The following is a 27,040-nucleotide window of genomic DNA, read 5'->3' on the forward strand; positions in this document are numbered from 1 at the left end:
AATTGCTTGTGTTTGCCCTGGAAGTGCCTCCTTCCCAGCCTTTTTTTAAAATTTGCATTTGTATATGAGCAAGTCTGTCCTGGAAATTCTGTATTTTAAAAAACAAGTAGGTGAACAAAAATACGAGAATTTGCCTCAAAAAAAATAAAAAAAGAAGCTAGGAAACTTATTTTTCTTCCTTGGTCTCTATTCAGTAATTTTCTGATTTCGCACTTTAGTTCTGCGGTAGGAATCACTGTCAAAGGACAGAACTGTAATACCCTAGTACAGTCTTTCACTCAGCAGCTTTGTGAGCTTGGGGAAATTATTTTACTTTCTGGAAAGTACTTTTACTCACTGGTAAATCGATGGGCTCAGCTAAGATAACTAGGGACATTTTTAGCTCTAATATGCTGTAGTTCCTTAGCATCCTTATTGTTTAACTAGTTACTGTTATATCTTTGCATACCTTCCGTAGGCTAAAAAAAAATTTTTTTTAATTGCCAGAGAATGGTGGACTTGCCAGAGAGAGGCAGGGGAAAAGGGGGGAAAAAAAAAAGAGCATGGTCTCACTGTCCCTTCTCCTCCATTTCTCCATCCTTGCTGGGATTTGGGCACACATACATGCCTGGCATGTTTTTAAGCTGCTGGTCAGCTATGTGGGATCCAGCTCTCTCAATCACTAGGCAACACGACTGGCCTAGGATTACAATCTTAAAGGTACAACTCTTTGATTCTTTAAAATTGAATGACGATGCATTGACCTCTGGAGATGCTATACCAGTGTGCATTTCCACTACCAATAATTATTTTCCTCTCATCAAACTGTTGAAAAAAAATTTTTATCAGAGGCATGAGTAGTTGTTTCACCTTGTTAAAAAAATTTTTTTTTAATTACTTTATTTTAATTATTATTATTTTTCAGTTTGACCAGGGTTGGGGGGAGGGGAAAGTGAGAAAGTAAGCCACCAGGTCCAAGATTCAAACTGCGGTTGGCCATGTGGGGGTCCAGCGCCTTAACCACCATGCTACCTGCTGGCCCTGAGAAGTTATTTTCTCTTTATTAGAAAAGATAAATTGTCTTTGTGTTTATCAATCATTTAAAGAGTAAAACTTTACAATTTGCTAATTATATAATTAATAAGTAGTCGATGCCAATAAAGTCAGAACAGCCTGGACAGGTTATGTTTGATTTGGTGGTGAAATGGAGCTGGTAGAGATAACCATAATTCGTCCTGAACAGTCAATTACAAAGCAGGGTATGCAGCACATGTTAACGAAGGGAGTAATATTTGTGAAAGATTTGCTTTTGCAGTGAAGAATGGTGGTAGGCAGAACACAGATATTTTTGAGAATATTTTAATGTAATAAATGTGGCAAAGAGCACCTCTCTTTAAAGTCTACAGGTTTCCTGTTTGTGATAACCGTGGCTCCAGGGCATACCTGGAATACATGCCTTTATTCCCATACAGTCTTCAGTGACGATTCAGAGGGTCAAAGAATGACATTCTTAGTAACATTTTTCTTGTGTTCAGATGATAATTTGAATATAAATTCAGAGATATAATTGATCAGTAAATATGGATAGCTCCAAATATAAGATGTGAGTTCTTTTTAAGAAAGGGAGAGATTAAAAAATAGGTATTTCTAATTAGGGAGGATTTGAATAATTTTTCCGTGCCAAAAGTTAGGCTTTATTTATGTTGTGAAGTTAGTTGGTCAAATGATTTGGGCACATGCAGATTTTTTTTTTTTAAACTTAAGAGTCTCACATGCACATTCATTTGATAAAGCTGCAGATGGAAATGTAATTCACTTTTAATGACACTGTACATCACAGTCGTTATAATTTATCTGAAGACATCACGTATGTGTAAATTGGAATTGCTTATTTTTGAGAAACATTTAAGCTGAAGCTTTTTAAAAATTAATTATTTTATTCATTTATTTATTATTTTTTTCACTTGAGTTTTGCCAGGGAAATAGAGAGACAGAGAGAGACAGAGGGAGGGTGAGATGGAGACTCTCCAGATCCAGGACTCGAACCGCACTTCAACTACCACACCATGTGCTGGTCCCATGCTGAAGGGTTTGATAATAATATCTCACTCTCATCTGTGGTCTGTATTTCAGTTAAACTGAATAAGATTTAATGTTTTTATTTTTTCATAATTGGATTTTTTTGTAATACAGTCTTTAACCACATTGTTTAGGGAGGTACGACTCGGGAGAAATGGAGTCGAAGAAATTAAACAGCACCCTTTCTTTAAGAACGATCAGTGGAATTGGGATAACATAAGAGAGAGTAAGTCAATACGTCTAAATACTTTCATTCCATCACAATTTAAATCTCACACAGTAATTGGTCTTTTAAAATAGCAACCATATTTGATACAAATAATACTAATTTCCAAATTGAGAGATTTCATTTCAAATTTATTCCATGCAATATTTATAACTAAATTAGTATCTACCCAGTATCTTAGCAAACTAATATATATTAGCAGTATTTCTCAACGTTCTGTAGTATACATTATACATTTCTAACTTTGCCAGGTTTCTGGATATCAGCAATGTTCAGGAAGGGGGAATATAATCCTTTCATTTGAATGTGTTTGACTTGATAAATCAGCAAGTATTATGGAGACTATTTTCTGGTAAATACTAGGGGTAGCATAATATTTTATGTTTATTTTACGAATATTTGACACCAATTCAGTTTAAGAGTAAGAAATACTTTTACTTGAAGAAGGTAGAAAAAACGGAGGACTCTAAAGACTATCTGCAAGTTAGTGCTGCCTGTACTTTTTTAAAAGAATATTTATTTATCTAATTCCATTGGTTATTATTAGTTTTTAATTTGACCAGAGAGAGAAAGAGAAAGCGAGAAAGCAAGCTGCTTGGTCAAGGACTCAAACCGTGGTCAGCCATATGGAAGTCCAGTGCCCCAACCACCATGCCACTCGCTGGCCCCTGACCTCTTGTAATTTTTAACACTTAGAATAATACCTAATGCTTTTCTTGTTTAATTTATTAGTCTTTTTTTAAAACTGACTAATTTAGCAATAGGTTAGTTACGTAATTTTAATTCTGTGAAATGATAAGATAGAAGTAGTGTTACTAAAATTTTATATAGTAAGCCAAGGCACTGATCATAATGTTATTAATTAATACATATTAATAATATACTAAATATAGGGGATGTCCATATCTTCTATCTAGGTTATGAATGAAGTAATTCATTTCTTTTCTTTTGATAGCGGCAGCTCCTGTGGTCCCTGAGCTCAGCAGTGACATAGACAGCAGCAATTTTGATGACATCGAAGATGATAAAGGAGATGTAGAAACTTTCCCAATTCCTAAAGCTTTTGTGGGAAATCAGCTGCCTTTTATAGGATTCACCTACTACAGAGAAAATTTGTATGTGATGTGTTTGTTAAGTATTCAGAGTCTAGTTATTAGGTGGTGTTTTATATTGAGACTGCATTATAGAAGATAACAGTGTTAATTTATTTTAAACTTCAAGTTTTTTCAGAAGGACTACCAAAAGAATTCGTTTTAATGTTATTTTATTATTTAGTTTTGAAAGTTCTATGGCATTAATTTACAAATAATTTCACATCACTGTTTTAGTTCTTTTGGAGATATAGAGTCGGCTCGAAAATCTGCTTTTGAGGGACTTGTCGTACCATGAAAGATGTAAGAATATTAGATAGTAGTAAAGAAGAATGGAATGTACTATTCGCCTCATGAAAGATGGCTAAGAGAATAAAGTGGTTCTGAAGAAAAAAGTACTTTTTTGGGTTGGAATAGGAAGAAGTCAGATAAGACCCGAAGAAAGAGATGTTATCTCATGTAGTCTAGTGATGAGAAAAGGGTTTTGAGTGGCGGAGTAGTGAGGAGGTCGGGGGAGCAGTGGGGTTCCTAGTGGAAGCAGAGGAGCCCGACATAAGCACAGAGTGGAGTCCTGAGGCCCAGTAGGCTCAGCATGGAGCGTGTCTAAGGACTCGATGTAACTGTCATTTTCTAATCCGTAATCCCTGCAGCTAGTGCAGAGCCTGGTACAGGGTCATTCAGAAAATACTGGTCAATCGACATGACATCAAAAAATAGATTCGAATTGGAGTTTATGGGGAGAATAATACAAACTTTTGACTCTTGTTGCGCACTGCTAAGGGATTTTAGAATGATACGCAGTGAAGAGCCGTTGAAAACTATTAAATGGTTGAATGCGCCCTTAAAAACATTTGAGAAACATAGCCTTGACAGACTCTTGGTATATCAGTCTATGGTTAGAATAACTAACCATTTAAATTTGCCCAGAGGACTGAGGGCTTTCCTAAGATGTGGCACGGGACTTTTAAAACCAAGAACATTCCAGGCAAATCAGTAATGCCGATGTTACCCCAGTAATGCCGATGTTACCGCAGTAATGCCAATGTTACCCCAGTAATGCCGATGTTACCACAGTAATGCCGATGTTACCACAGTAATGCTGACGCTCTGAAGAGCAATTGTGATGCTGACCAACACGAGGACCTCAGTGCGGAGGGAAACCCAAGCATGCTCATAGGGAGTAGGAAAGGGCCTGCCGAGAGAGCGAAAGTGATGGTAAAACAGCAGTGATGGCTTAGGTACTAAGACCTGGAGATCAGGAGATGTCATTGACGGCAGGTATCTGTTTTCTGGAAGATGAGGTAGGAAAGGAGGAAAACATAGCTGGCCCTAGCACAACATAGGTTTGAACTGTGCAAGTCCACTTACATGTGGGTTTTTGTGGGTTTTTTTTCTTAAATACTGTAACTATTTTCTCTTCCTTATGATTTTCTTAATAACATTTTCCTTTCTCTAGCTTGCTTTATTGTAAGAATGCAGTATATAATACGTGTCACAATATAAAATATGTTTTCATCGACTGCTCATACTATCAGTATGGCTTCCTGTCTATACTAGACTGCTAGTAAAGTTTGGGGGAGTTCAAAGTTCTACATGGATTTTTGACTATAGTGGTCAGTACCCCTAATTCCCCACTGTTCAGAGGTCCTCCATAGTTATCGAATCTCAAGTAAAGAGGAGGGAGGTGTAGTTCCACTTAGCCACTCCCTTGCAACATAATTAAAGACCGGGCCATTCAGTTAGCCAGAGAGACAAGAAAAGTTTAGTGTTTTCAATGACTGAAGACGGTATTAATGTCAAGAGGGAAAATATTACTTTATTTAAAATATTATGTGAAAAGGAAAATAAATCTTAACTGTTGACATTTAATTTCATTTTCCTTTCTCTAGCTTGCTTTATTGTAAGAATGCAGTATATAATACGTGTCACAATATAAAATATGTTTTCATCGACTGCTCATACTATCAGTATGGCTTCCTGTCTATACTAGACTGCTAGTAAAGTTTGGGGGAGTTCAAAGTTCTACATGGATTTTTGACTATAGTGGTCAGTACCCCTAATTCCCCACTGTTCAGAGGTCCTCCATAGTTATCGAATCTCAAGTAAAGAGGAGGGAGGTGTAGTTCCACTTAGCCACTCCCTTGCAACATAATTAAAGACCGGGCCATTCAGTTAGCCAGAGAGACAAGAAAAGTTTAGTGTTTTCAATGACTGAAGACGGTATTAATGTCAAGAGGGAAAATATTACTTTATTTAAAATATTATGTGAAAAGGAAAATAAATCTTAACTGTTGACATTTAATTTTGACAGTAAGTTGGTGGAATAAGACAGAAAATGGGTTAAAATCTAAAAAGGTTTATTTTCTCTTTCCTTTATTCTAGGTTATTAAGTGACTCTCCATCTTGTAGAGAAAATGATTCAATACAATCAAGAAAAAATGAAGTATGTCTAGATTTTTACTGCCCTAGTTATTTTAATCACATGTTCAAGTATTTTAGTAATACCCATGTTTTTAAAAAGTTTATTCAGTACTGTTTTTCCATCATGCAGTGGCATTTCTGGCACAATACGATACATCATAATGTTGAAATGATTCTTATCTGAGTAATGTCATTGCTCAAGACATAATGGCTTGTAAAAAGATCAATTATACATGGCATTAGGTTTGGTTTAGAGCGAAAGTAATAAAATAGGTTTATAAGTAGCTGGAATACCAGTTAGGAAAACCTTCGCACTGTAAAAGATTATTGATGTTCAGCTATAAGTTAATAGAAATACGGGAGAGAATCAAATTCTAGGCATTTAGGAATGAGTTCTTAAAGGGTAATTTATCAATCTGTTACAGTATTTTGTGACCTGTATAATTTGTAACTACATGAAGTTAAACCATACACACACACACACACACACACACATACATGACAATGCTAAGTGTTTTTTCTTCAAACTTAAGAAAACTAAAAAAGTAGTTTGATAATTTTGAGTTTTAGGAATTTTACAAAGCAGAGCAAGTATATTAATGTTTTCTGTGTGTCTTGTTTTGTTTTAAACAGGAAAGCCAAGAGGTATGTTGATGTCAAAAACATTGAAAACTGAGAGACATCAGTCTAGCAATATTTAATATAGTCATATCTTACCTCGCTTTTGGAGAGAAGTTCCCAGCATTTGTTACACTGAGTATCCCTTTTATTATTGCTCTTATGGATTTGTCATTTTATATATAGATAATGTTCTGTTCTTGTTTTTATTTATCAAGGATATAAAATGGGCAGCAAGAATTTCTGATTCCCCTGTGCGAACTAGTGTGCTCACATTAGACCAACGCTGCAGCAGCCCAGAGCAGTTACACGTGATGGTGTGTTAGCCTGTGTAGTCTCACTATGGGAAAATAGTTTTTGTCAAGATGTGTGAGATATTAGACCTGCCCATGGCCTTGTGACCGGGGGAGCAGATCCCACAGGCTGACGCCTGTAGGCTTGAAAGACCTGCCAGGCCTGTGTGTGCCTGCCACAGTCCTGACAGGTCGGGAGCATGGAGGAGAAGGAACTGCAGCATAACTACCCCACTGGGTTGCTTTCTCCTTCTCCCTTCTCCACTCTCTGTCTCTCTGTTTCTCTCTGGTGAGCGCATGTGACCTCTAGCCAAAAAGAAATAATAATTTAGAAATCACAGAAAACCTCATCATCAGAAAGAATAGTGGAAAGAACATTGGAATTGGCGTGTAACAGACCTGGGTTGATTTAATGAGTGCTATCTTGGCCTGGTTATTCACCTTGTTTAATTTCAGTTTTTGTTGGTTTTTCTTTTTTTTTTAATCATCAAGTAGATATAATCCTTCTCCAGGTTTTTGTTAGGATTGATGAGACAGCATTGATAGTGTATCTGACACTATACAGTAAAGGTAACTCAAAACTGCAGTGTTCTACAAAGGAAACAAAGTCTAAAAATGGATTACTTGATAGTTTTTGTAATTTTCGTTTGTTTGAAGAAAGACATAGCTAGAGAAAGCTACTGAGGCAGTGACTTATAATTAATTAGCTGTAATTTATACAAGAGTCACTGGCTACAGCTCTTCATAGCACTACGCCCAGTATAGGAAGACAAAGAAGAGCATGTGTTCTTATCGCAGCTCTTCATAGCACTACGCCCAGCACTGTGTAGGAAGACAAAGAAGAGCATGTGTTCTTATCTGTAAGAATAGTCATCTAATTTTGAGTATGTTCGGTTGGATACTCTGAGTATTGGTTGCAGACACTAACCTTTTGTCTTTTTTAATAAGTTCAAACAATGATAGTATTTTGAAATAATTCATAGGAGAGCAGAACAGGATGCCAGAATGGTCTTTGATTTATAACAGATTTGAAATTTGGTATCAGACAAATTCTGCCAAAGTTAGAGCTGCTCATTCATGTTTGCATAAGGGTGTTTGCACTCTGAAAAAGAGAAAGCAAGAAGGGTGGTTGGGTTTTTCTCTGTCAATTAAAGTTGCATTAAGAAAGTAAAAATGACGAACCATTAGAGAAGAGATTATATAAGTGAAAAGACGAAGTAAGCTCTTCATTGTTTTCTTAATCCTCTCGTCTTTAGTGTGACAAGACTTATAATCGATTTCTGATTTTTCAGCAGATTCAGAAAAAACTGTATACATTAGAAGAACACCTTAGCAATGAGATCCAAGCCAAAGAGGAGCTAGAGCAGAAGTGCAAGTAGGTTTTTAGATAATTAGATGTTCTATTGAAAAGTTGTCTATACCTCTTACTGAGAGAGAGCTACGACGTAATCATAAATTATTTAAAAATTGACAGCTATGTTTTCATTATAAATGGGAGAGTGATTTTACTGTTTCTTTCTGAAATTCTTTAGATCTGTTAACGCTCGCCTAGAGAAGACGATCAAGGAGCTAGAGGAAGAGGTAAGGCAGCTCTGCGGGATGTGCGAGTTCTCCAGAGTTCTCTCAGGGCCGTCGGGACGTGCATCTCCATGTGTAGTCAGAGCAACCCTGTAGCAGTGGTGGATAGAACTAACGCGATAGGATGACCCGGTTATAGGTGTCAGTTTCACAAACGCAAATTAAGTTAGTGCCTGTAGATGTTCCAAGTAAGACAATAAGCATTCGTATTGTGGTTAATAATATGATTTAAAAACAGAAAGTTAGCATTGTTTGTTTTTAAATTGCTATTCATCACATTTGAGACTCATTTATTATTAATTAATGATGATTTAGTAGTGAGGGAAAGTTTGACTTTAGATAGTAAATATTTTATTTTACGAACACAGAAACCATTAATAAAGTTTTAATAACAAAGCAGTTAATAACTTTTTTAGATCACTTTTACCTGTTTGAAATAATTTAGTTACTGTTTTGATTTGATTTTTATACATACTTCCTTTCGATAATAACCTCAAGCATTATTTCAGATTACTTTGAGGAAAAATGTGGAATCATCATTAAGACAATTAGAAAGAGAAAAGGCTCTTCTTCAGCACAAAAATGCAGAATTCCAGCGGAAAGCTGATCATGAAGCAGACAAGAAACGAAATTTGGAAAATGATGGTTTGTAATGTAGACTATTAAACGGCTTATTAAGAGTGTGTGTGTGTGTGTGTGTGTGTGTGTGTAGAAGCTCGCCACTGAAACGCTTTTTATCATAGTTAACAGCTTAAAAGATCAACTTGAAGATTTGAAAAAAAGAAATCAAAACTCCCAAATATCCACCGAAAAAGTGAATCAACTCCAGAGACAAGTAGGTTAACCTCAATTTATAATAAAGACGTTGAGTTTTATTTATTACTGCCTGTTAATATTTTAATTGGCAATGTGGTCAAGGCCTTTGCCTCTTATTTTAGAGGGAAAAATCTTAGGGAAATATGCTTAGGTTTTTGATTATTTAAAATAGTGTGTCATTGTGTAATAAATTGACACATTGATTACATTCACTTGTGTTTATCTGTTGTTTGTTCAACTTCGAATGGAATAATAGCTGGATGAAACCAATGCTTTGCTGCGGACAGAATCCGATACCGCAGCCCGTTTAAGAAAAACCCAGGCAGAAAGTTCCAAACAGATTCAGCAGCTGGAATCTAACAATAGAGACCTGCAAGATAAAAACTGCCTGCTTGAGACTGCCAAGTTAAAACTTGAAAAGGAGTATATCAATCTTCAGTCTGCTCTGGAATCTGAACGGAGGGACCGGACGCATGGGTCAGAAATAATTAATGATCTACAAGGTACTAAAGTAGAGGCTGCCATTGAACCAGTCTCGGTGCTTCTTCTTTTGTAAATAACTTCCGATGATAGAGTAGCACATTTTTGAATGTACTGTTCTGTTAAGGGAAGTTGTAATATTAGAGCTATGCAAAATTATCTGAATGAAAGATCTACTTTCAAATAGTGCGGTTTTAAGTTCAGACTCCTCAGGTGGTCGGTTGGATTCCAGTTGAGTTAACTATAAAGCACTACACCAAAAGTGTAGAGTCCTGTTCACAAACAACAGCTCCAGAGTAAGAAGTAGTTTCCAAATTTTTTACTTTTAATGGAACATTTCTACCTTACGAGTTCATTGTTTAAAAATAATGTTGCAATTTTTAGGTAGAATATCTGGCCTGGAAGAAGATTTAAAGAATGGCAAAATCTTACTAGCAAAAGTAGAACTGGAAAAGAGGCAATTGCAGGAGAGATTTGCTGATTTGGAAAAGGTAAAAACATGTAACGCTTTATATTTTCTTTTGTTAGAAAGTAGCAGCGTTTCAGATTAGAAATTGTTCTACAATAGGGGAAGTTATTAACTGGAATTTTTCCCACATTCCTGGACTCCTGTTTAGACTCAGTGTGTAGATGATGGCTCTCTGTCTCAAGGCTGGATGGTGATACCATATACACAGCCCTTGCTTTGCTGGGTGCCCGCGAAGGAAGGGACTCTCCCGGAGTGTGCATAGTCAGGGTGTTTCTCTCCGGGGAACCAAGTAAACTCAAATTTCGACTTATAACTGGTCTTAAAAATGACATTATAAAAAGTCAATACTTTTGGCAGTTAGAAATTTTTCTTCTTTTTTTTTACAGCTTGTATGCCAGGAGTGGTTTTTTAGGGTCTGTACAGTTGGCATTTTATTTTTGTTCACGTATTTATCCATTCATTTAAATACAGCATACCATCTGCAGTAGAGATTTCAGGATGCAGTCCTTGCCTTTAATAAAGTCAGGTCTAACAGGTGGTTCTTAAAATATTAATAAAGCACATGTTAGCTCGTCAGGTGATGCAAAAATGCATCATGACTTTCTTGACGATCTAGTAGATAGTTCTAATGTGGTGTGGTAAACAGACACTGGAGTGGGGACAGCTTATGTATCGGGCACACAGGATGAGTCCCTAATCTGACAGTGATAAACCGGCAAAGTGAAGGCACGTTCCAAGTCATAGGAGCAAAGACACAGAAGGTGGAAGATGAAAAGGCATTGTTTGTTTATTTAAGTACAACTTCAACATTTCTGAAATATAAAGAAGGATTTAGCCAATTTTTAATCTTGTTTCCCTCTCCTGGCACGTTTGCTTGCTAGAAAGAGAGAAAGAATGAGAAAGCACTCTTCAAAGGGGATGGCCATGCCACAGTCCCTTCTCCATTCTCCTCTCAGGATTTGGGGCACACAATGCACACATGCCCAGTGTGTTTTTCAAGCTGTTGAGTCCATGACTCAACAGCGTTGTCAGCCAGCTACCTCCATGCTGCCAGCTGGCCCGCTTTTAATATTTTAAGGCTAAAATAGTAAATATTTTATGTTTTTGGGGCCATATGATCTCTGTTGCAACTGATTGGCCCATTGTAATTCATGAAGAAATAGATACGACTTTATGCCAATGAAACTCCAGAAATCTGGACCTTGAGCTGAAGTTGGCCTGAAGATTGCAAGAAAGGCTTCATGTAAAGGTGTGAGGGGTTCTGTGGCCAGAAGGAAGGCCACAGAGCTGGGCATGAGCTAGATTATACAAGATTTTGCATATTCTCTTAAGAAACTTAAAATACAGGGCCAGTCGGTGACGTGGTGGTTAAGGCTGCTGGATCCCACTTGACCCACTGTGTGGTTTGAGTCTAGTACCTGGTGGCTTGAGAAATATTCTGGGCACATGTGCATGCATGCATGGCCAAAATTCTGAGAGGAAAATGAAGAAGGGATTGTGGAGTGGCCATGCACCCTGGGAGGTATTCCCCCACCCCCACCCCCCAGCCCTCCGTTTCTCTCTAGCAAGCTCACGTGCCCTATAATAAATTTAAAAAGAAAAAGAGAAATGTAAAATATAGCCCATAAGTAAGGACTAGCCACTAAAGAAGTCTAAATCATACGATCTTATTAGAGGTACATTTAAGACACAGCACTGTGTACTGTGTGGAAAATCTATCTGAAATTTGTAAGACTGGAGGCGGGGTGGCTAATCAAAAGACTTTCTCAATTCAGATACAGTATAGTGGAGACATAATGCAGTTACTAGGAAATGGAAATAGGGATGCCTGAGAAGTATTTGGGGGAGGAGTATCTGGCAACACTTGGTAATTGATTAGATGTGGCATCTGAATGGTAGTGAAGGATGAGTCAGGACAAGATGCGTAGTGGTGCCTTTAATTCTTAAAGAGTAAAGAGAAAATTACTCAGAGGAGATAATTATAACTTTGTTTTAATTCTGTGAAGTTTGAGGTGCCGGGGACAGTCATACTGGGACGTCTACAAAGCTGCTAGTAGGCCACGGTAGTAAGAGCTGCAAGTAGTTGGCACTGTCAGTGTGCGTGAGCTGACTCTACTCGTGAGTGGAAGAGCCCTTCTGAGAAGAGATTGTGTAGAGTCGCGATTTTCCAGGACAGAGTTGATTCCTCTTGGTGCATATTATGTAGTTAGAAAAATCATTTTTAGTATTTGAGATTTTTTTTGATAAAAAGAAGTACCTATATTAGATTTCTCCTATGAACTACATAGAAATGAAAGAATTAGGAAATCTTCGGGTTATGTATTAAAAAATTGACTGACTTCTATTATCGAAAACTCTCAGCTTAAAACAGGCCTTCTAAGTGGGAAGTACAAGTGAAGGGTAGGGATCATGGGACTTATATTTTTAGGTACATGAAAGAAAAGCACTAGGTATGTTTAAAAACATTTGGTGTGTTTGAGAAATAGTGGTTTGTATAAAAGGAGGAGGAGCATTGTGCTGAGGAACACCACCTCCATGCATCACTAAGGCTTACGGGCAGCCGGGGAGACTTACAGGAACAATAGGAAGGTGAGAGCGGGAGGAGAGGACCCCATGATTGATGTCAGGGACATCTAGGGACAAGTTCCAGGGCTGCAGTGGATCCAGAGATAAAGGCTGAAAAGAACCTACTGGATTGGGTTTGGGGAATAGCATTGGTCTCTCTCGGAGATGAAGTGATCTTGTACAGATCTACTGACAGTAACGCGGAGCTGTGTGAAGTGGGTGCAGTGGAAGGGAGGAGAAAACACGGGTCACTAGTATAGGAAGTTTAGATGAAGAGCGGAGGAGAAGTCAGGAACATTCTTGGTAGGCCATTAAAAGGCAGCCTTAAAATTAGTCTTTGAATTTGCAAGTCATTCTTTTGCTGATAGATGCTATTGTAATTCTGTGATAGGAAAAGAGCAACATGGAAATAGATATGACATACCAACTAAAAGTTACACAGCAGAGCTTGGAACAAGAAGAGGCTGAGCACAAGGCCACAAAAGCACGGCTGGCAGATAAGAATAAGATCTACGAGTCCATTGAAGAAGCGAAATCAGAAGCTATGAAAGGTATGCATTTAAAAGAGGGTTTTCTGGCAGCATTTTCCCAAGAATTGGTTATGTTCAGCTGCTTGGTTCTGTATCTTATTGCCAAATATTCAGAACTGGAGGGGGGAAATCTTTTTTAAAGAGAATTATTTGATTTTATTTATTATTATTATTTTAAATTTGGTATTGTGCACATGTGCTCACCAGAGAGAGTCAGAGAGACAGAGGAAAGTGAGAAAGCAAACCACCAGCTCCAGAACTCGAACCATAGACAGCCATGTGGGAGTCCAGCTCCCCAGCCACCACACCAAATTGCTGGCCCTGGAAATAGATCTTAGTAAGAAAGCTTTACGTATATTTTTTTTCCTTTGCATCTTTACAATTATTTCTAAAATACTAAGGCCCAAACATAAAATTATTTGATCAACTTTTTAGATCAGAGAGAAATTAGTATTTCAGTGGTATCAGCAGTGATAGGTGTCTAGAGTGTAAAGTTCTAGGTATATCTATTCATATTTGGAGGATATGTTCTTTTTTGTAATATTTATTATGGTTTAACATTTTACCAAGTTACATTACAAAATTCTTGCCAGTTAATGCAAGCTAAAGATTTAAAGATAACATCAGATTTAAGATTACTGAATATTTTGAACTCTGGCATGGCGAAGATACTAGCCAGATTTGGTAATGCCATATAATTCTAATTAATAATAAAGTTATCTTTTTCAAAATTAAGTTTTATCTTAGAATTGTCCTGAGATAATTTCTTACTCTCCAAACTGACTATTTATATTTATGATGGTCTCAGGATTTGACATTTCAGAGGAAATTAGTACTTCATTCTTGTGAAAGTCTTAAAACTCTTGAACAGAAATCATTTTTTTTTTTTTTTTTGAGATTTTCACTGTAGGGCGCGTGCGCTCGCCAGACAGACAGAGAGAGACATAGAGATAGAAAGCGAGAAATCACCCCCCAGGAGGGATGGTCACGCCGCAATCCCTTCTCCTCCATTCTCCTCTCGGGATCTTGGGCACGCACGCACACGCGCCCGGCATGAGTTTTAAGCCACCGGGTCCAGGACACGAACCACGGTCGACTACGTGGGAGTCCAGCGACATAGCCATTACGCTAACTGCTGGTTCCCTTGAACAGAAATCTTATTGCATATTGAAGGACAACATTTTTGAACAACTTAGCAAAAAAATAGCCTTCAATTATTGTATATAATTAAAATTGTTTATTAAAGACAGTTTAGGGGATTAATTCAAGATAATAAGCAATACAATGAGTACTTTATTTGGAAAAGTCTAAGTGGAAGAGGGAAAGTTAGTGGGATGTGAAGACAGAGTTGAAGTATTTTTATGCAAGTATAATTTATATGCAACAAGGTTTAAATGTTTTTGGCTTTTAGGGTATACTTCGATAGCTACCACCCAGACAAAATGCAGACTGTTTTCTACCTATGTGCCTACTGTGCGGGCACCTTCAAAATGAGTACATTGTTATTCTCTGAACTGATGAAAATGATCCAAGTCAGTATAAAATAACTAAAATTTTGAAATGACTACAACACTAATGCAAGATACACAGTGACTCCCATAGTTACTGAGCACCGAGAACCATCAGAGGTGGCATTCAAAGCTGGGGCTGTGCGTTTGGTCTTCAGCCTGCATGTCGTTGCCCCCTGGATGAAGAACATGGCTGAAAATACAGTGACAGTATATGAGCATGACCCTGCCTTGTCCCTTAAACTTCCTCTGCCTCGTTTATTGTAAAGGGACAACAGCAGCGTTGTTAGGGCATGAGAATCAAGGGCAGTGATCCATGTAAAGTATTTTAGAAGTGCTCACTCTTACCAGTAGTACATACAGAATGTTTCATTTCCTCGCATTTTTTAAGACCATTTATTAAAAACTGAAAATGGTGGATCAGCAGATGGCATAATGGCTACGTTGCTGGACTCCCACGTAGTCAACCACGGTTCGAGTCCCAGACCCGGGGCTTAAACTCAGGCCTGGCGCATGTGTGTGCGTGCCAAAGATCCCAAGAGGAGAATGGAGGAGAAGGGATTGTGGTGTGACCGTTCCCCCTGGGGGGTGATTTCTCGCTTTCTCTCTCTCTGTCTTTCTGGCAAGCACACGCGCCCTATAGCAAAAACCTCTCCAAAAAAAAAAAAAAGCTGAAAATGTATAGGTTTAATTTTTGCCTAATACAACGATAGGTGACATTGAGCATTCGGTGTGAAGGAGCAGAGGGTCGCTGATCGGGTTTAAGCTGAAATACCAGTCAGTACAGTCATGTGCCACATAACGTTTTCAGTCAATACTAGCCCAAGCATGCATGGTGGTACCATAAGAAGCACATAGGCTGTGCCCCTAGGGGCACGTAAGTGCACTCTGACGTCACACATGAAATGGCCCATGACGCCTTTCTCAGAACACGTCTGCATTAAGTGGTCCTTGACTGTGTCAAAAAGATGACCTTTACCTGTAACAATACATTTCATATTGAAATCACTTGATTAGACAACCTTTGCATGCACTTTGTTTCAAGATAGAAGGAGGCTTTTTAAATTCTAGCCTTTTCTTATTAGTAAAATAAATTAAAAGTTTATTGTAAATCATTTAGGAAAGTATAAAGAAAAAAGCCTGTTCAGTTGTTGGAAAAGTCATGACGTGTTTTTGCGTAGAAAAAACAAAAAAATATGTCATGACTTTTCTGATAACCCAATAGATTATCTATAATCCTACAAATCAGGATAGTATTTTCTACCGTTTTAATTTTTTTTTTCTTAAAAAACATTGTGAGCATTTTCTTAGGTCATTAGACAGTCTCTTTTTTTTTTTTTTTTTTTTAGACAGTCTCTTTAAATAATGAGCACTTACGAAGTGCTTGCCGTATGCCAAGTAGCACTTAAGTGCTACACGTACATCAGTTCAAAATCTCTGTGACATTCCCGGTATTACAGGTACAGTTCACTTTATTCTAAAGAAAATGACACTGAGCCTCAGAGAGTTTAATTCACTCAGTCACTCAATCACAGAAGTAAAATTCAGGGCCAAATTCTAAACTCAGGTAATTTAGTTTTAGAGTCCTGTCTGACTAAGCATCTTATAAACCCATAAATACGGGCAGAATTATTTGACTTCCATCAGAATAGATGTAGTATTGCAGAGTGTGATCACATTTTTATACCCTGCAAATGAAACTCCCTATTTTCAATCCTGAAATTCTTGATACTTCAAATACATTGTGAAGAATGTTCGAAAATGCTAAATTGGAAAGTAATAAAAATATAACAAGACAATATTTATTTTATTTTTTATTAGCACTGTTATATATTTAATAGACTTCCTTTTTTGGGACTTTTTTATTGTGACCATGTTTATTGTAATAGAAATGGAAAAGAAGCTCTTGGAGGAAAGGACTTTAAAACAGAAAGTGGAAAACCTGTTGCTGGAGGCTGAGAAGAAGTGCTCTATATTAGACTGCGACCTCAAACAGTCACAGCAGAAGATGAACGAGCTCCTTAAACAGAAGGATGTGCTAAACGAGGATGTAAGTGTGACGTTTACTAGCAAATAAAAGAAGCTGTCGAATGAATTAACAATAATACACTGGATTTATTTGTAAAGGTCTAATGATGGCTTCATAATTTTAAGAATTTTATGAAATAATATTCTACAACCTGTTGGTTTTACTGAATGCAGTGACATACTAAATCATAATTTAAAAATGCTTAAAGTTGTTTTTATCTTAAAGATCATATTTTAAGTTACATTAAGAACATTGTTAGAAATATATTTTTAAAAAAATCTGAAATGAATCAGAATTTGCCTTGATGCAAAAAGCTCTTTTTTGCTACCAGCTTCACTGATAAGAATAACCCAAATAACTTACTTATATACTAAGTACACAATTTATTTTTTAGGTTAGAAACTTGACATTAAAAATAGAGCAGGAAACTCAGAAGCGCTGTTTGACACAAAATGACTTGAAGATGCAAACCCAGCAGGTTAACACTCTAAAGATGTCAGAAAAGCAGTTAAAACAAGAGAATAATCATCTCATGGAAATGAAACTGAGCTTGGAAAAACAAAATGCTGAACTTCGAAAGTAAGTTAACTGGCTGCGACAGAGTCATAATGGGTAGAGTTATCCACCTGTAGGTTACCTTAATTTTGGATTATCTGGGAATTCTCTTTGGACTGCTTTGTTGGCCTGACCACGTTTTCTTTCTCTTCAAACATAATGCACGGAGTGCCTCTGCTGTTCTTCGAGGGCTCACACTCGCCTCCCTAGGAGTTGCTTACCATTGCTCCCTGCATACTTTACGATGCTAGAAAAACTGGGAGCACACGAAGGGGGTCCAGGTGTTTCTCTCCCTGCTCTTAAGGTCCTTCGTCAGGACTGTGTGTTATCTGTGTGCCTGTTGTGTGTGCCTTTCATTTCTAGGACTTGGAAATGTCTGACTATGAAGCAAACACCGTATAAATGTTTAGTCATCTCATAGGTTATACTCTAGTGTTCTGCTTAACTTAGGAAATGAAAACTATATTGTTAAAATACTTCTAAAGGCCAGCAGGTGGCGTGGTGCTTGAGGCACTGGACTCCCACATGGCTGACTGTACTTCGAGTCTGACCTGGTGGCTTGCTTTCTCACTTTCCCTCTTTCCCGCTCTTTCTCTCTGTCTCTCTCCAGTGAGCGCATGTGCCCTGTAGCACATCAAAAAATAATACGTAAAATTAATTTTAAAAACTTCTAAAATACACAGCGACTACACTGTTAAAGTTTGTCCCACTTATAAGTGGTAAAATTGTTTTCTTCCCAGTTTCTGATGAGACTGCAATGGAGTGGAGAGAACACGGGCTAGGGAGGCTAGACACAGGGAGGTGTGGACATTCGTTAGTGCTGGCCGGCCCACGGGACTGCTGGCTTTCGGAGCTCCCTCACCTGTGAGGGGGGTTGGGAACAGCTTGTTTGTCAGGAGTCTTGTGGGAGGTAGCAGGTTTATTTCAGCATCTAGTGTGAGAAGCTACCTCTACCACAACTGTTGCTGTCACCGTGACTGTTGTTACAGCTCGACGATACTCTGCTGTCATTGCTAATTGTCCTGCTTTACGTAGCTGTGACAGGTCCGTACGACTGACGAGACTGGGAGAGGATGGTCAAATATTTAAGCAGACTTGCTTTTTTTTGCTGTTCCTACTTAGTGCCAGAGTAAGCCTAGGCTCTTATTTAAACTTGATGAAAGTTCAGCTTTTAAAATTGGAACTAGATATTAGAACAGTATTTTGTTTTTTGTTTTTTCCATTTAATGTGACATGGGGCACAGGGGCTCCACCAGGAGTGGCAGTGGGGAGAGAGAGGAGAGCGTGAGAGAATCTTCTCCAGGGGGATGGCCATGCCACAGCCCCTTTTCTGCTCTTCTCCTCTCAGGATTTTGGGAACTCATGCGCCTGGTGTGTCTTTCAAGCTGTGGGGTCCGGGACTCCCAGCTGTGTAAGGGCCACGTGGGACGCGGACATCTCGGCCAGTGCGCCACCAGCTGGCCTCCAGCAGTGCGTCTACAGCTGTCTTACCGTTACCCGGTGTGTGAGGTCATTTGTTGCTCCCCTTTTAGGCCAGCGTAGGCCAGCTTTTCCCATGTAATGGGAAATTTGCCCATTGACAGCTCTAAATAAGTCTCACAGTTTTGCTTAGAGAGATCCTGATTTGACATTACTAGATCCCAAGTTCAGAGAGTACCCCAAGTGCTGGGATGAACTCATGGGCTCAGTCAAGACTCTTGCCCTGGATTCTAAGCTCTGGAGCCACAGTTTAGAGCCCTTCACTGCATGCCCTCCAAGGGTCTAACCACATTTACGGGAGAGCATAGGCTGCCCAGCCGCTAGGCTGTTCCCTCCCTCGCCTTGCGGCCCTTTGCTCCTGACTTACGGCATGCATAGATAGATACACGCACATATATATCTCCTATTTTCTTTCTTCCTTTTTTTTTTTTTTTTTAAGGAGAGTGTTTTATTACTTGTATGTACAGAAAACTCAGCAGCGTACACGTCACCCAGTTTGGTGGTGAGCTCTTTAGCCTTTGCCTTTTCCAGCTTTGCGATGCAAGCCACAGATTTTGGGCCCAGGACGTTTCCTCCCCAGTGGTGGCGGGTCTCATCGTATCTGTCGTCGTAATTGGTCCTGATGGCTTCCACCAGCTTAGCCAGGGCGCCTTTGTCCTCCAAGTTAACCTGTGTGAAGGCGACAGTGGTACAGGTTTTCCTGTGGGCCAGGCGCCCCAACCTGGCCTTCCCCTTGATAATGCAGTAGGGAACCCCCATCTTCCGACACAGGGCAGGCAGAAAGACAGCCAGCTCGATGGGGTCCACATTGTGTGCGATCAGCACCCACTGAGCCTTCTTGTTCTCCACCGAGGTGGTGACAGTGTTCATCCTGCCCGGAGGGCCGGTGGCCTCTTAGTGGGGACATCCCCTTTGCCGGCAGCCTTCCTCTCAGCCCGGGCCAGCAGCCGCTGCTTCTCCTGCTTTGTCTCTGGCCTGTGCTCGTGGGTCAGCTTGAGCAGTGGAGTCGCTGCCTGGCACTCCAGGGCCTGGGGGAACTGGTTAATGGCAGGACGCCCTTTCAGCCGCTTGTAGAGGATGGCCCTCTGCCGCTGCAGCCAGATGTAACGGGGCCATTTGACGAAGCGGGTGAGGTCCCTTTCGGGCTGGATGTCCTGTCCTGTGCCAAAATTCTTAGGCCTTTTCTCAAACGGGGGATTGACCCCCTTCTTAGCCTCCTGCTTCTTCACCACAGCAGGGGCCGGAGCCGCCTTCTTGCCCTTGCGCATCTTGGGCTACTGGAGGAGAGAGCTCTTATATTCTTTGTAAGTGTCCACGGGTCTGTTCTTTCTTTTTTCCTTTTTAATTTAAGATTTTTGCCTTAAATTAGGATACATGCACTTGCCAGAGAGAGAAAGAAATAGAGGGAAACAGAAAGTATACCCTAGGGAGAGTGGCCACACCACAATCCCTTCTCCCCTCAGGAATTCAGGCAAGTGTGCACACGAACCTGATGTGATTTTCAAGCTGCTGGGTCCTGAACCATGGTCAGCAATGTGGGATCCAGCACCTGAACCACCATGCCACCTGCTGACCCCCTAGTTCTGTTGTTTCCTTTTATTTATTATTATTTTTTAAGAATTATTTACTTAACTTTATTTATTTATTTATTTTGGAGAGATTTTTTCGCTATAGGGCGCGTGTGCTCGCCAGACAGACAGAGACAGAGAGACAAAAAGCGAGAAATCACCCCCCGGGGGGGATGGTCACGCCGCAATCCCTTCTCCTCCATTCTCCTCTCAGGATCTTGGGCATGCACGCACACCGCACCCGGCATGAGTTTTGAACCACCGGGTCCGGGACTCGAACCACGGTCGACTACGTGGTAGTCCAGCGACATAGCCATTATGCTAACTGCTGGTTCCCTATTTATTTATTTATTTTAATTTGACTGGAGAGCAAGAGAGAGAAAGTGAGAAAACTATCAGGTCCAGGACTTGACCTCCAGTTGACTCCATGGGAGTCCAGCACCTCAGCCACATGCCATCTGCTAGCCACCTGTGATTCCTAATTCTTGTTCTAACCACTCCTCCCTGATGACACTGACATTTGCGGTCTTACCCACTTAATAGGCTATAAGTTCATTGAAGGGCAAAAATCTTTTATTTATTTTTAATTCCTTAATCCCTGATTAATGCCTTGTACCTTAACCCTCAGTAAGTGTTGTATGACTGAATACATTCAGATTAAGCAAATTTGTTTCCTACTTTTGAGAAGCTTGCTATCATTTTTTCAGAAAAGATTCATTAGAGGGAGGTCAGATGGATGCATAAATAACTGGGATATGAGGTGTAAGGAAGATACGTGCAGTGAGAATTCATGTATGGAGTGCTGCCCGGGCTTCCATTAAAAATGGCCAACGTGGCCGGCCCCCCAGTGCAGTGGTGAAGGACTGCCCATCAGAAGCTGCGTCCCGGGGCTGACAGGCCCAGAGCTCCGCCCAGTGACTTGAACATGCAGGGCGAGTGGCGAGTGGGTGAGTGCATGAGCAGGATCCCGGCAGGAAGGAAAATGGAGGAGAAGAGACTGGCATGACCACGCCTCGGTCAGGGGTGTTCTGTCGCACTCTCTGATGAGCATTTGTTCCCTTGGTCAAGATAATAAGAATAATGATAATAAAAAAGGTGAACTCTAGTAAAGGATTTTTTTAAGAGAGAGATTGTTGCTATACAGTGTGTGCTCACCAGAGAGACACAGTGAGAAATCGCCCTCTGGAGGAAATGGCCATGCCGCAGTCCCTTTTCCTCCATTCTCCTCCCAGGACCTTGGACACGCATTCACGTGTGCCTGGCGTGAGTTTTAAGCCGCAGGGTCCATCTAGGACTCTTGGTTCCTAGGAATTTTTTAAATGTGTAAACTCATAAGAAGAATGAGAGTGGGTTGGAGAGCAAGAAGGTTCTTCTTAATGGATGACGTGATGGCAAGTTCGTGGGAGCCTTGTGACCAGGAAGGGCAGCCTGGGATGTCAGGAGTGCTCGTGAAGAGTGACAGATAAGAGAATGCCCTCTCAGTACTCAGAACAAACACCTCGAAGGCCTGCAGTAAGGAGTGACACTGTCAAGGGGACATTTTACATCTGTTTTATAAATACCAGACGTGCTTGCAGAAACGCCTGTAGCCAGGCTTGTCACTCGGGTCCCAGTCAGAGCATTTCCTGTAAAGAAACTGAGCCCAACCTCTGGAGAAAATTAGAGCAGTTAGGATGGCTCTTGCAGCCCAGAGAAAGACCTTCATTCTAGCATTTAGGGGTCTCCCTGCTTCTTGATGGTCTTATAAATTTCTCATCTTAAACTAAAGCTTGCCGATTAGAAAACACTTTCCTGTGGATAGAAAATAAAATTTCTCTCACCTCCTTTATAAGTATTTGACCAAATACCACCGAGCATTTGAAGAAAGCCTTGAAGATGAAGAGGAAGACTATGATAAATAAAAATAGCTGCTATCTTAATTTATTAGACAAATTCAAAGAAAAAGTCAAATTTCCCAGAATAGAGAACAAGAACATGGGAGTTAGAAGATGGACAGGTGAGACACAGACAGTTATGGAGCTCCAGAACCAGACTAGTAAGAACTCCGGCAGGAACTGAAAACTCAGGGGGAGAAGATGAAGACATTATAGAGAAAAATTTCCCATTCACTAAAGGAGAAAAGTCTTTACATTAAAAGGACCCAGGAAATAAATGGAGAAGAAAAAATAAATCTAGACACGTTTTTATGAAATTTTAAAACAAGGGTGGGAGTGTCACAGTTCTCATCTAACGGACTGGAGGTTGCACGTTATGGTTCATGTAGTTACTGAATCATTCCGTGTAGGCCAGTGATGCAGGTCGCTCTTTTGGGGGTAGGGAGGGGTGTCTCAGACTGCCCTGTGGTGCAGTGATTCGTGTGGTGTACCAGGAGCCAGATCCCGCGTCTGACTAGCATTCAGTCCCAGCCTCAGCAGCTTGGAAAACACATGGACATGCATGCCCAGAATCCTGCAGGATGGAGTGCAGGGGATAGGACTGCGGCATGACCACTGCCCTCGTAGGGCTCTTTTTCTCTCTCTGGCAAGTACATGTGCCCTCTGGCAATTGAAAATAAAGTCGTGCCAAGAAATAGCTGAGGACGCTCATCCCGGTGACCTAGTGGTCAAGAGAGTTGGAACCCATGAAGCCGACAGCAGCTCAAACCCACCCCAGCACACTTGGGTGCATGTGTGTGGGTACCCCAAGTTCCTTTCTCCCCCTTCCTTTTCCTCATCTCTCTCAGCAAAAGCAAACACCATGTGGCAATTAAAAGAAAAAGACATAGCTGAGATGTACAAGTAGCTACAAAGCTACCAGAACACAAAGACGAAACAAAGTGACTTCTTCTAGCTGATGAGGATTGCCTGGGGCATAGAGAGGCTCTGTAGGAGAACGCTACTTTTCACTGATTTCCTTTCTCTATTGTACTATGCCAGTTCAGTGATTGTTTTCTGAAACAATGTTGACCCTTGAACAAACAGGGAGTTAGGGAGCCACCCTGTCCTATTCTCTCAGTTAGAAACTTTAGTTTAACTTTCGCTGCTCCCTAAAAGTTAACTACACATCACTGTTGAAGACTTAGCAATAATAAAAACAATTGCTAAATGTGTATTTTGTGTGTTATATATGCTGTATTTTTACAGTAAGTATAATAAGCTAATAAGAAAAGAAAATGTTAATTTTTAAGCGAGTATATTTACAGTATTTTGAAAAAATCTGCATGTAACTGGGCCCACTTACATGGCGTCAAGGGTCAACTGTATTTTTGAAAGGCGTTTCTTAAGTACCGAATAAATGGTAGATTTCTAAAATTGCACGTAAGTGAAGGATGTCTGCCTCAAGAAGATACTGGTGCTTAAATTAACCTGGTCTTTGCTACAAGTGAGCTTAGAGATGATAATGGGACAGGTGTAACATGGGCCCTTCTTATAGTACTCCTTACCGTCTCTGACGTTTCTCACGCATGGAGAAATAACCATGCGTTCGCAATAACACACATACCAATAATAGCATACAGAGGCAACACAGATGAGCACCATTAAGATATATAACTTTATTTTTGAAAAGAGATTTTTGCTATAGGGCATGTGCACTGCCAGAGAGACAGAGCGAGAGATTGCCATCCAAAAGGGGTGGCCTCATCACAGTCCCTTCTCCTCCATTCTTTTGGAATTTGGGGCATGCACACATGCGTGCCTGGCGTGAGATTTAAGTCACTGGGTCCAGGACTTGCACCATGGCTGACCATGTGCAAGTCCTGTGATGTAACCATTATGCCATTTGCTGGTCCTGTCCTTTTTTTTTTTTTTTTCTTGAGAGAGAGATTTTTGTTGTAGGGCACATCCATTCACCAGAAAGTCAGAAAGTGAGAAACTACTCCCCGCAGGGGGATGGCCATGTTGCATTCCCTTCTCCTCCATTCTCCTCTTGGATTCTTGGGCAGGTATGCACACGCGTCCACAGTGAGTTTTAGGCTGCCGGGTCCAGCATTTGAACCACAGTCCAGCGATGAAACCATTAGGCCATCTGCTGGTCCCAGATATAACTTATTTTTTTACCCAAAGGTTTAAGGACCGAGAAAGTGACCAAATTATGTGAAACAAGAATGAGGATAAAAGTTCTAAGAAAGACACCGTGAAAATAATGGGATTAAATCATTTGCTTTCTCTGAGTATTGCTGTATGCATTTTGAAAATACCTAAATGGTGTTCAATTATTTTCTTATTGTGAAATACTTAGAACTATGTTTTGTTTTTGTTTTTTAAAAAGAAAAAAGAAGAGGAGACCGTGACAGGTCCCTCTATGAGCGCAGGCGTCTTCCCCTCCCCAGAGCTAGCACCCCGAGCTCACGGTCCTTCCAGCCCTTCTCTGCGCCTGTGCGTGCGCATCTGTGCAGACACATAGCGGGTCGGCGGCTCTGTCCTGCTGACCCACTTGCTCATTTGTTTCCAGTTGTGTAAATTGTGTTCGGCAACTTGCTTTTTCATAACCTTTAGTGTTGACTTGAAATAATTGTTCTGGTTTTTAACTAAGTCTAAAATTTAATGTAGTATCTTACCCCAACTTCCTTTTATTTTGGAATTATTTATTTTATTATTATCATTTAATTTGCTATAGAACTCACCAGAAAGAGACAGAAAAAGAAAGAGGGAAAGTCAAAAGGCAAGCCACCAACCAGGTCTGGGATTTGAACTGCAGTTGGCCATGTGGTCATCACCTTAACTGCCACTCCACCCGCTGGCCCCAAATCCAACTTCTTTTTTTTAAATTATTTATTTTATTCCACTTATTTATTATTATTCTTCAATTTGACCAGAAAGAGAGAGGGAGGGTGAGACAGCAAGCCACCAGGTCCAGGACTCGAGCCACGGTTAGCCATGTGGGAGCCCAGTGGCTCAACTACCACGCCACCTGCTGGCCCCCAAACCCAGCTTCTGAGATGACTCGTTAGGTTCACGTTTTATTTTTTATTGAGTGGTTGAAGATGAACATGTATACAAAAGTTCACTTTTGCATAGAGCTCAGCGGGTTCTTACGAAGGGCCCAGTCTGTGCGGTCCAGTCTGGATGTAGATGTGAGGCCAGCGCTGTGGACCTTCCCTCCCTTCCTTCCCTCCCGCCTCGCGTGTCTTCGCCCTCCCTGAGCTAGCAGGCCCCTCGGCACAGAAGGATGGTCGCCATGCACGTGGGGAAGCACGTTTCTCAGTGTTAGCGTTGGTTTAGTGTATCGTAACCCCTTCGTAACTTGTACAGATCAATGAGCTTTCCAAAGAGTCTTTGTTTATATGACTTCATAGCTAACGGTTTTTGTGCTTGAGATTCAAACTGAGAGAATGTTAAGCCACGTGAGCACTGTTGCACGTGTCACTCGTTGTAGAGATGACGTCATCCTATGTCTTATAGCCTCAAGGAGAGGCCATTATGCTGGTGAAGGGGTGAGGTAGGAAAAAGCAAGGAAGCTTCGCGTTATGTATTCTGAAAATGGTGTAGCTTCAGGGGTTCTCTGGACTCCCAGAGGTTCCCCGGAGAGCTGGGGTTAAAAGTGCCGCGACTTATCCAAATCCTGTCCCGATGTCCCCACAGAGAACGGCAAGACGCAGACGGGCAGATGAAAGAACTTCAGGACCAGCTCGAAGCTGAGCAGTATTTCTCAGTAAGCTCCGGATGCTCTCAGTCGAAGAGCGCTGTCTTTGTAGCATTTTCCTCTTCAGTCTGTTGTTTTACTTTTAGTTTTTTGTCATAATGCATGTGTGTTTTACAGAGAGAGTCAGAGAAAAAGTGAGAAATCACTGCCCCCATGGGGGATGGCCACGCCGCAGTCCCTTCTCCCTTCTCCAGGGACTCTGTGCACACACACACACACGTGCCTGGTGTGATTTTCAAGTCGCTGGGTCCGGGACTTTGAACTGTGCAGTTGGCCCTTTGGGAATCTAGGGTCTTAACTACCACACTACCTGCTGGCCCCAAGTCCGTGGCTTTAAGTTTAGTTGGTGTTCTTCCATGAGCAGGAGGGACAGATGGCACCCCAGCAGGGTCCTGCAAGCCCCAGATCACATGCACACATGTGCCATACACTCAGGGGGTCTCCAGGTATGGGCCTAGACCTTCCTGTGTGGTTAGCCTCAACAGGCATCACATTTTATTAATGTGTCACCCACTGGCTCTTTTTATTTGTTTTGTTTTTGTTTTTGTTTTGTTTTGCTGCAGAACCAAGAGAATGATTCTTGTCTTTGGAATAGATTCTTAGAGTAAAACCAGAGTTCTGTGCGGGACGATTCCCAGCACACAGCTCATGTGAAAAGAACATCTGGGCAAAAGAACACAAATCCACAAATCCATTCTCATGATACCCAGTTGGAAATCATGCTTCTAAATTGTTAGCTGAGCTTTCATTAGTCAGCTAGTGAGTTAAAATAGGAAAGCTCATTAAACTATTCATTTGCCCAGGGGCTCAACATGAGTAAAATATTTGTATTTTTGTTTTTGTTGGGTCGGTTTTGAATGTGTAAGTAACACCCTCGATGATGGTGATGTTCGTTTCTATTGTATTTTGCTGTTTAGACCCTCTATAAAACACAAGTTAGGGAACTTAAGGAAGAGTGTGAAGAAAAGACCAAACTTTGTAAAGAACTGCAGCAAAAGAAACAGGAATTACAGGATGAAAGGTAAGGCCAGCACCCTGGTCTCCCATTCATAGCTGAACACCCTGCTCCTGGACCAGTCCTGTTCACGAAATGAATTAGACAAACGTTTGGGCTTCGCAGTGGCAGGGGGCCCC

The 27,040-nt window shown here is 40.6% G+C and overlaps 1 protein-coding gene and 1 pseudogene across 1 annotated transcript in view; one reads left to right on the forward strand and one right to left on the reverse strand.

Annotated features, from left to right (window-relative positions):
- The window catches only part of ROCK2 (Rho associated coiled-coil containing protein kinase 2), a 158,489-nt gene that overhangs the window by 111,438 nt on the left and 20,011 nt on the right, over positions 1-27,040 (forward strand). The window contains 16 exon segments of the mRNA XM_027773604.1: positions 2,193-2,284; positions 3,240-3,399; positions 5,758-5,818; positions 6,430-6,441; positions 6,633-6,731; positions 8,003-8,082; positions 8,240-8,288; positions 8,795-8,930; positions 9,029-9,120; positions 9,358-9,604; positions 9,966-10,072; positions 13,007-13,166; positions 16,543-16,703; positions 17,077-17,261; positions 25,846-25,915; positions 26,824-26,927. Of these exon segments, the coding sequence (XP_027629405.1) occupies positions 2,193-2,284; positions 3,240-3,399; positions 5,758-5,818; positions 6,430-6,441; positions 6,633-6,731; positions 8,003-8,082; positions 8,240-8,288; positions 8,795-8,930; positions 9,029-9,120; positions 9,358-9,604; positions 9,966-10,072; positions 13,007-13,166; positions 16,543-16,703; positions 17,077-17,261; positions 25,846-25,915; positions 26,824-26,927 (1,815 nt within the window).
- LOC106735323 (60S ribosomal protein L7a pseudogene) lies at positions 17,932-20,029 on the reverse strand (annotated as a pseudogene).

Source organism: Tupaia chinensis, unplaced genomic scaffold, assembly GCF_000334495.1.
Source record: "Tupaia chinensis unplaced genomic scaffold, TupChi_1.0 Scaffold000045_1, whole genome shotgun sequence".
Classification (NCBI taxonomy): domain Eukaryota; kingdom Metazoa; phylum Chordata; class Mammalia; order Scandentia; family Tupaiidae; genus Tupaia; species Tupaia belangeri.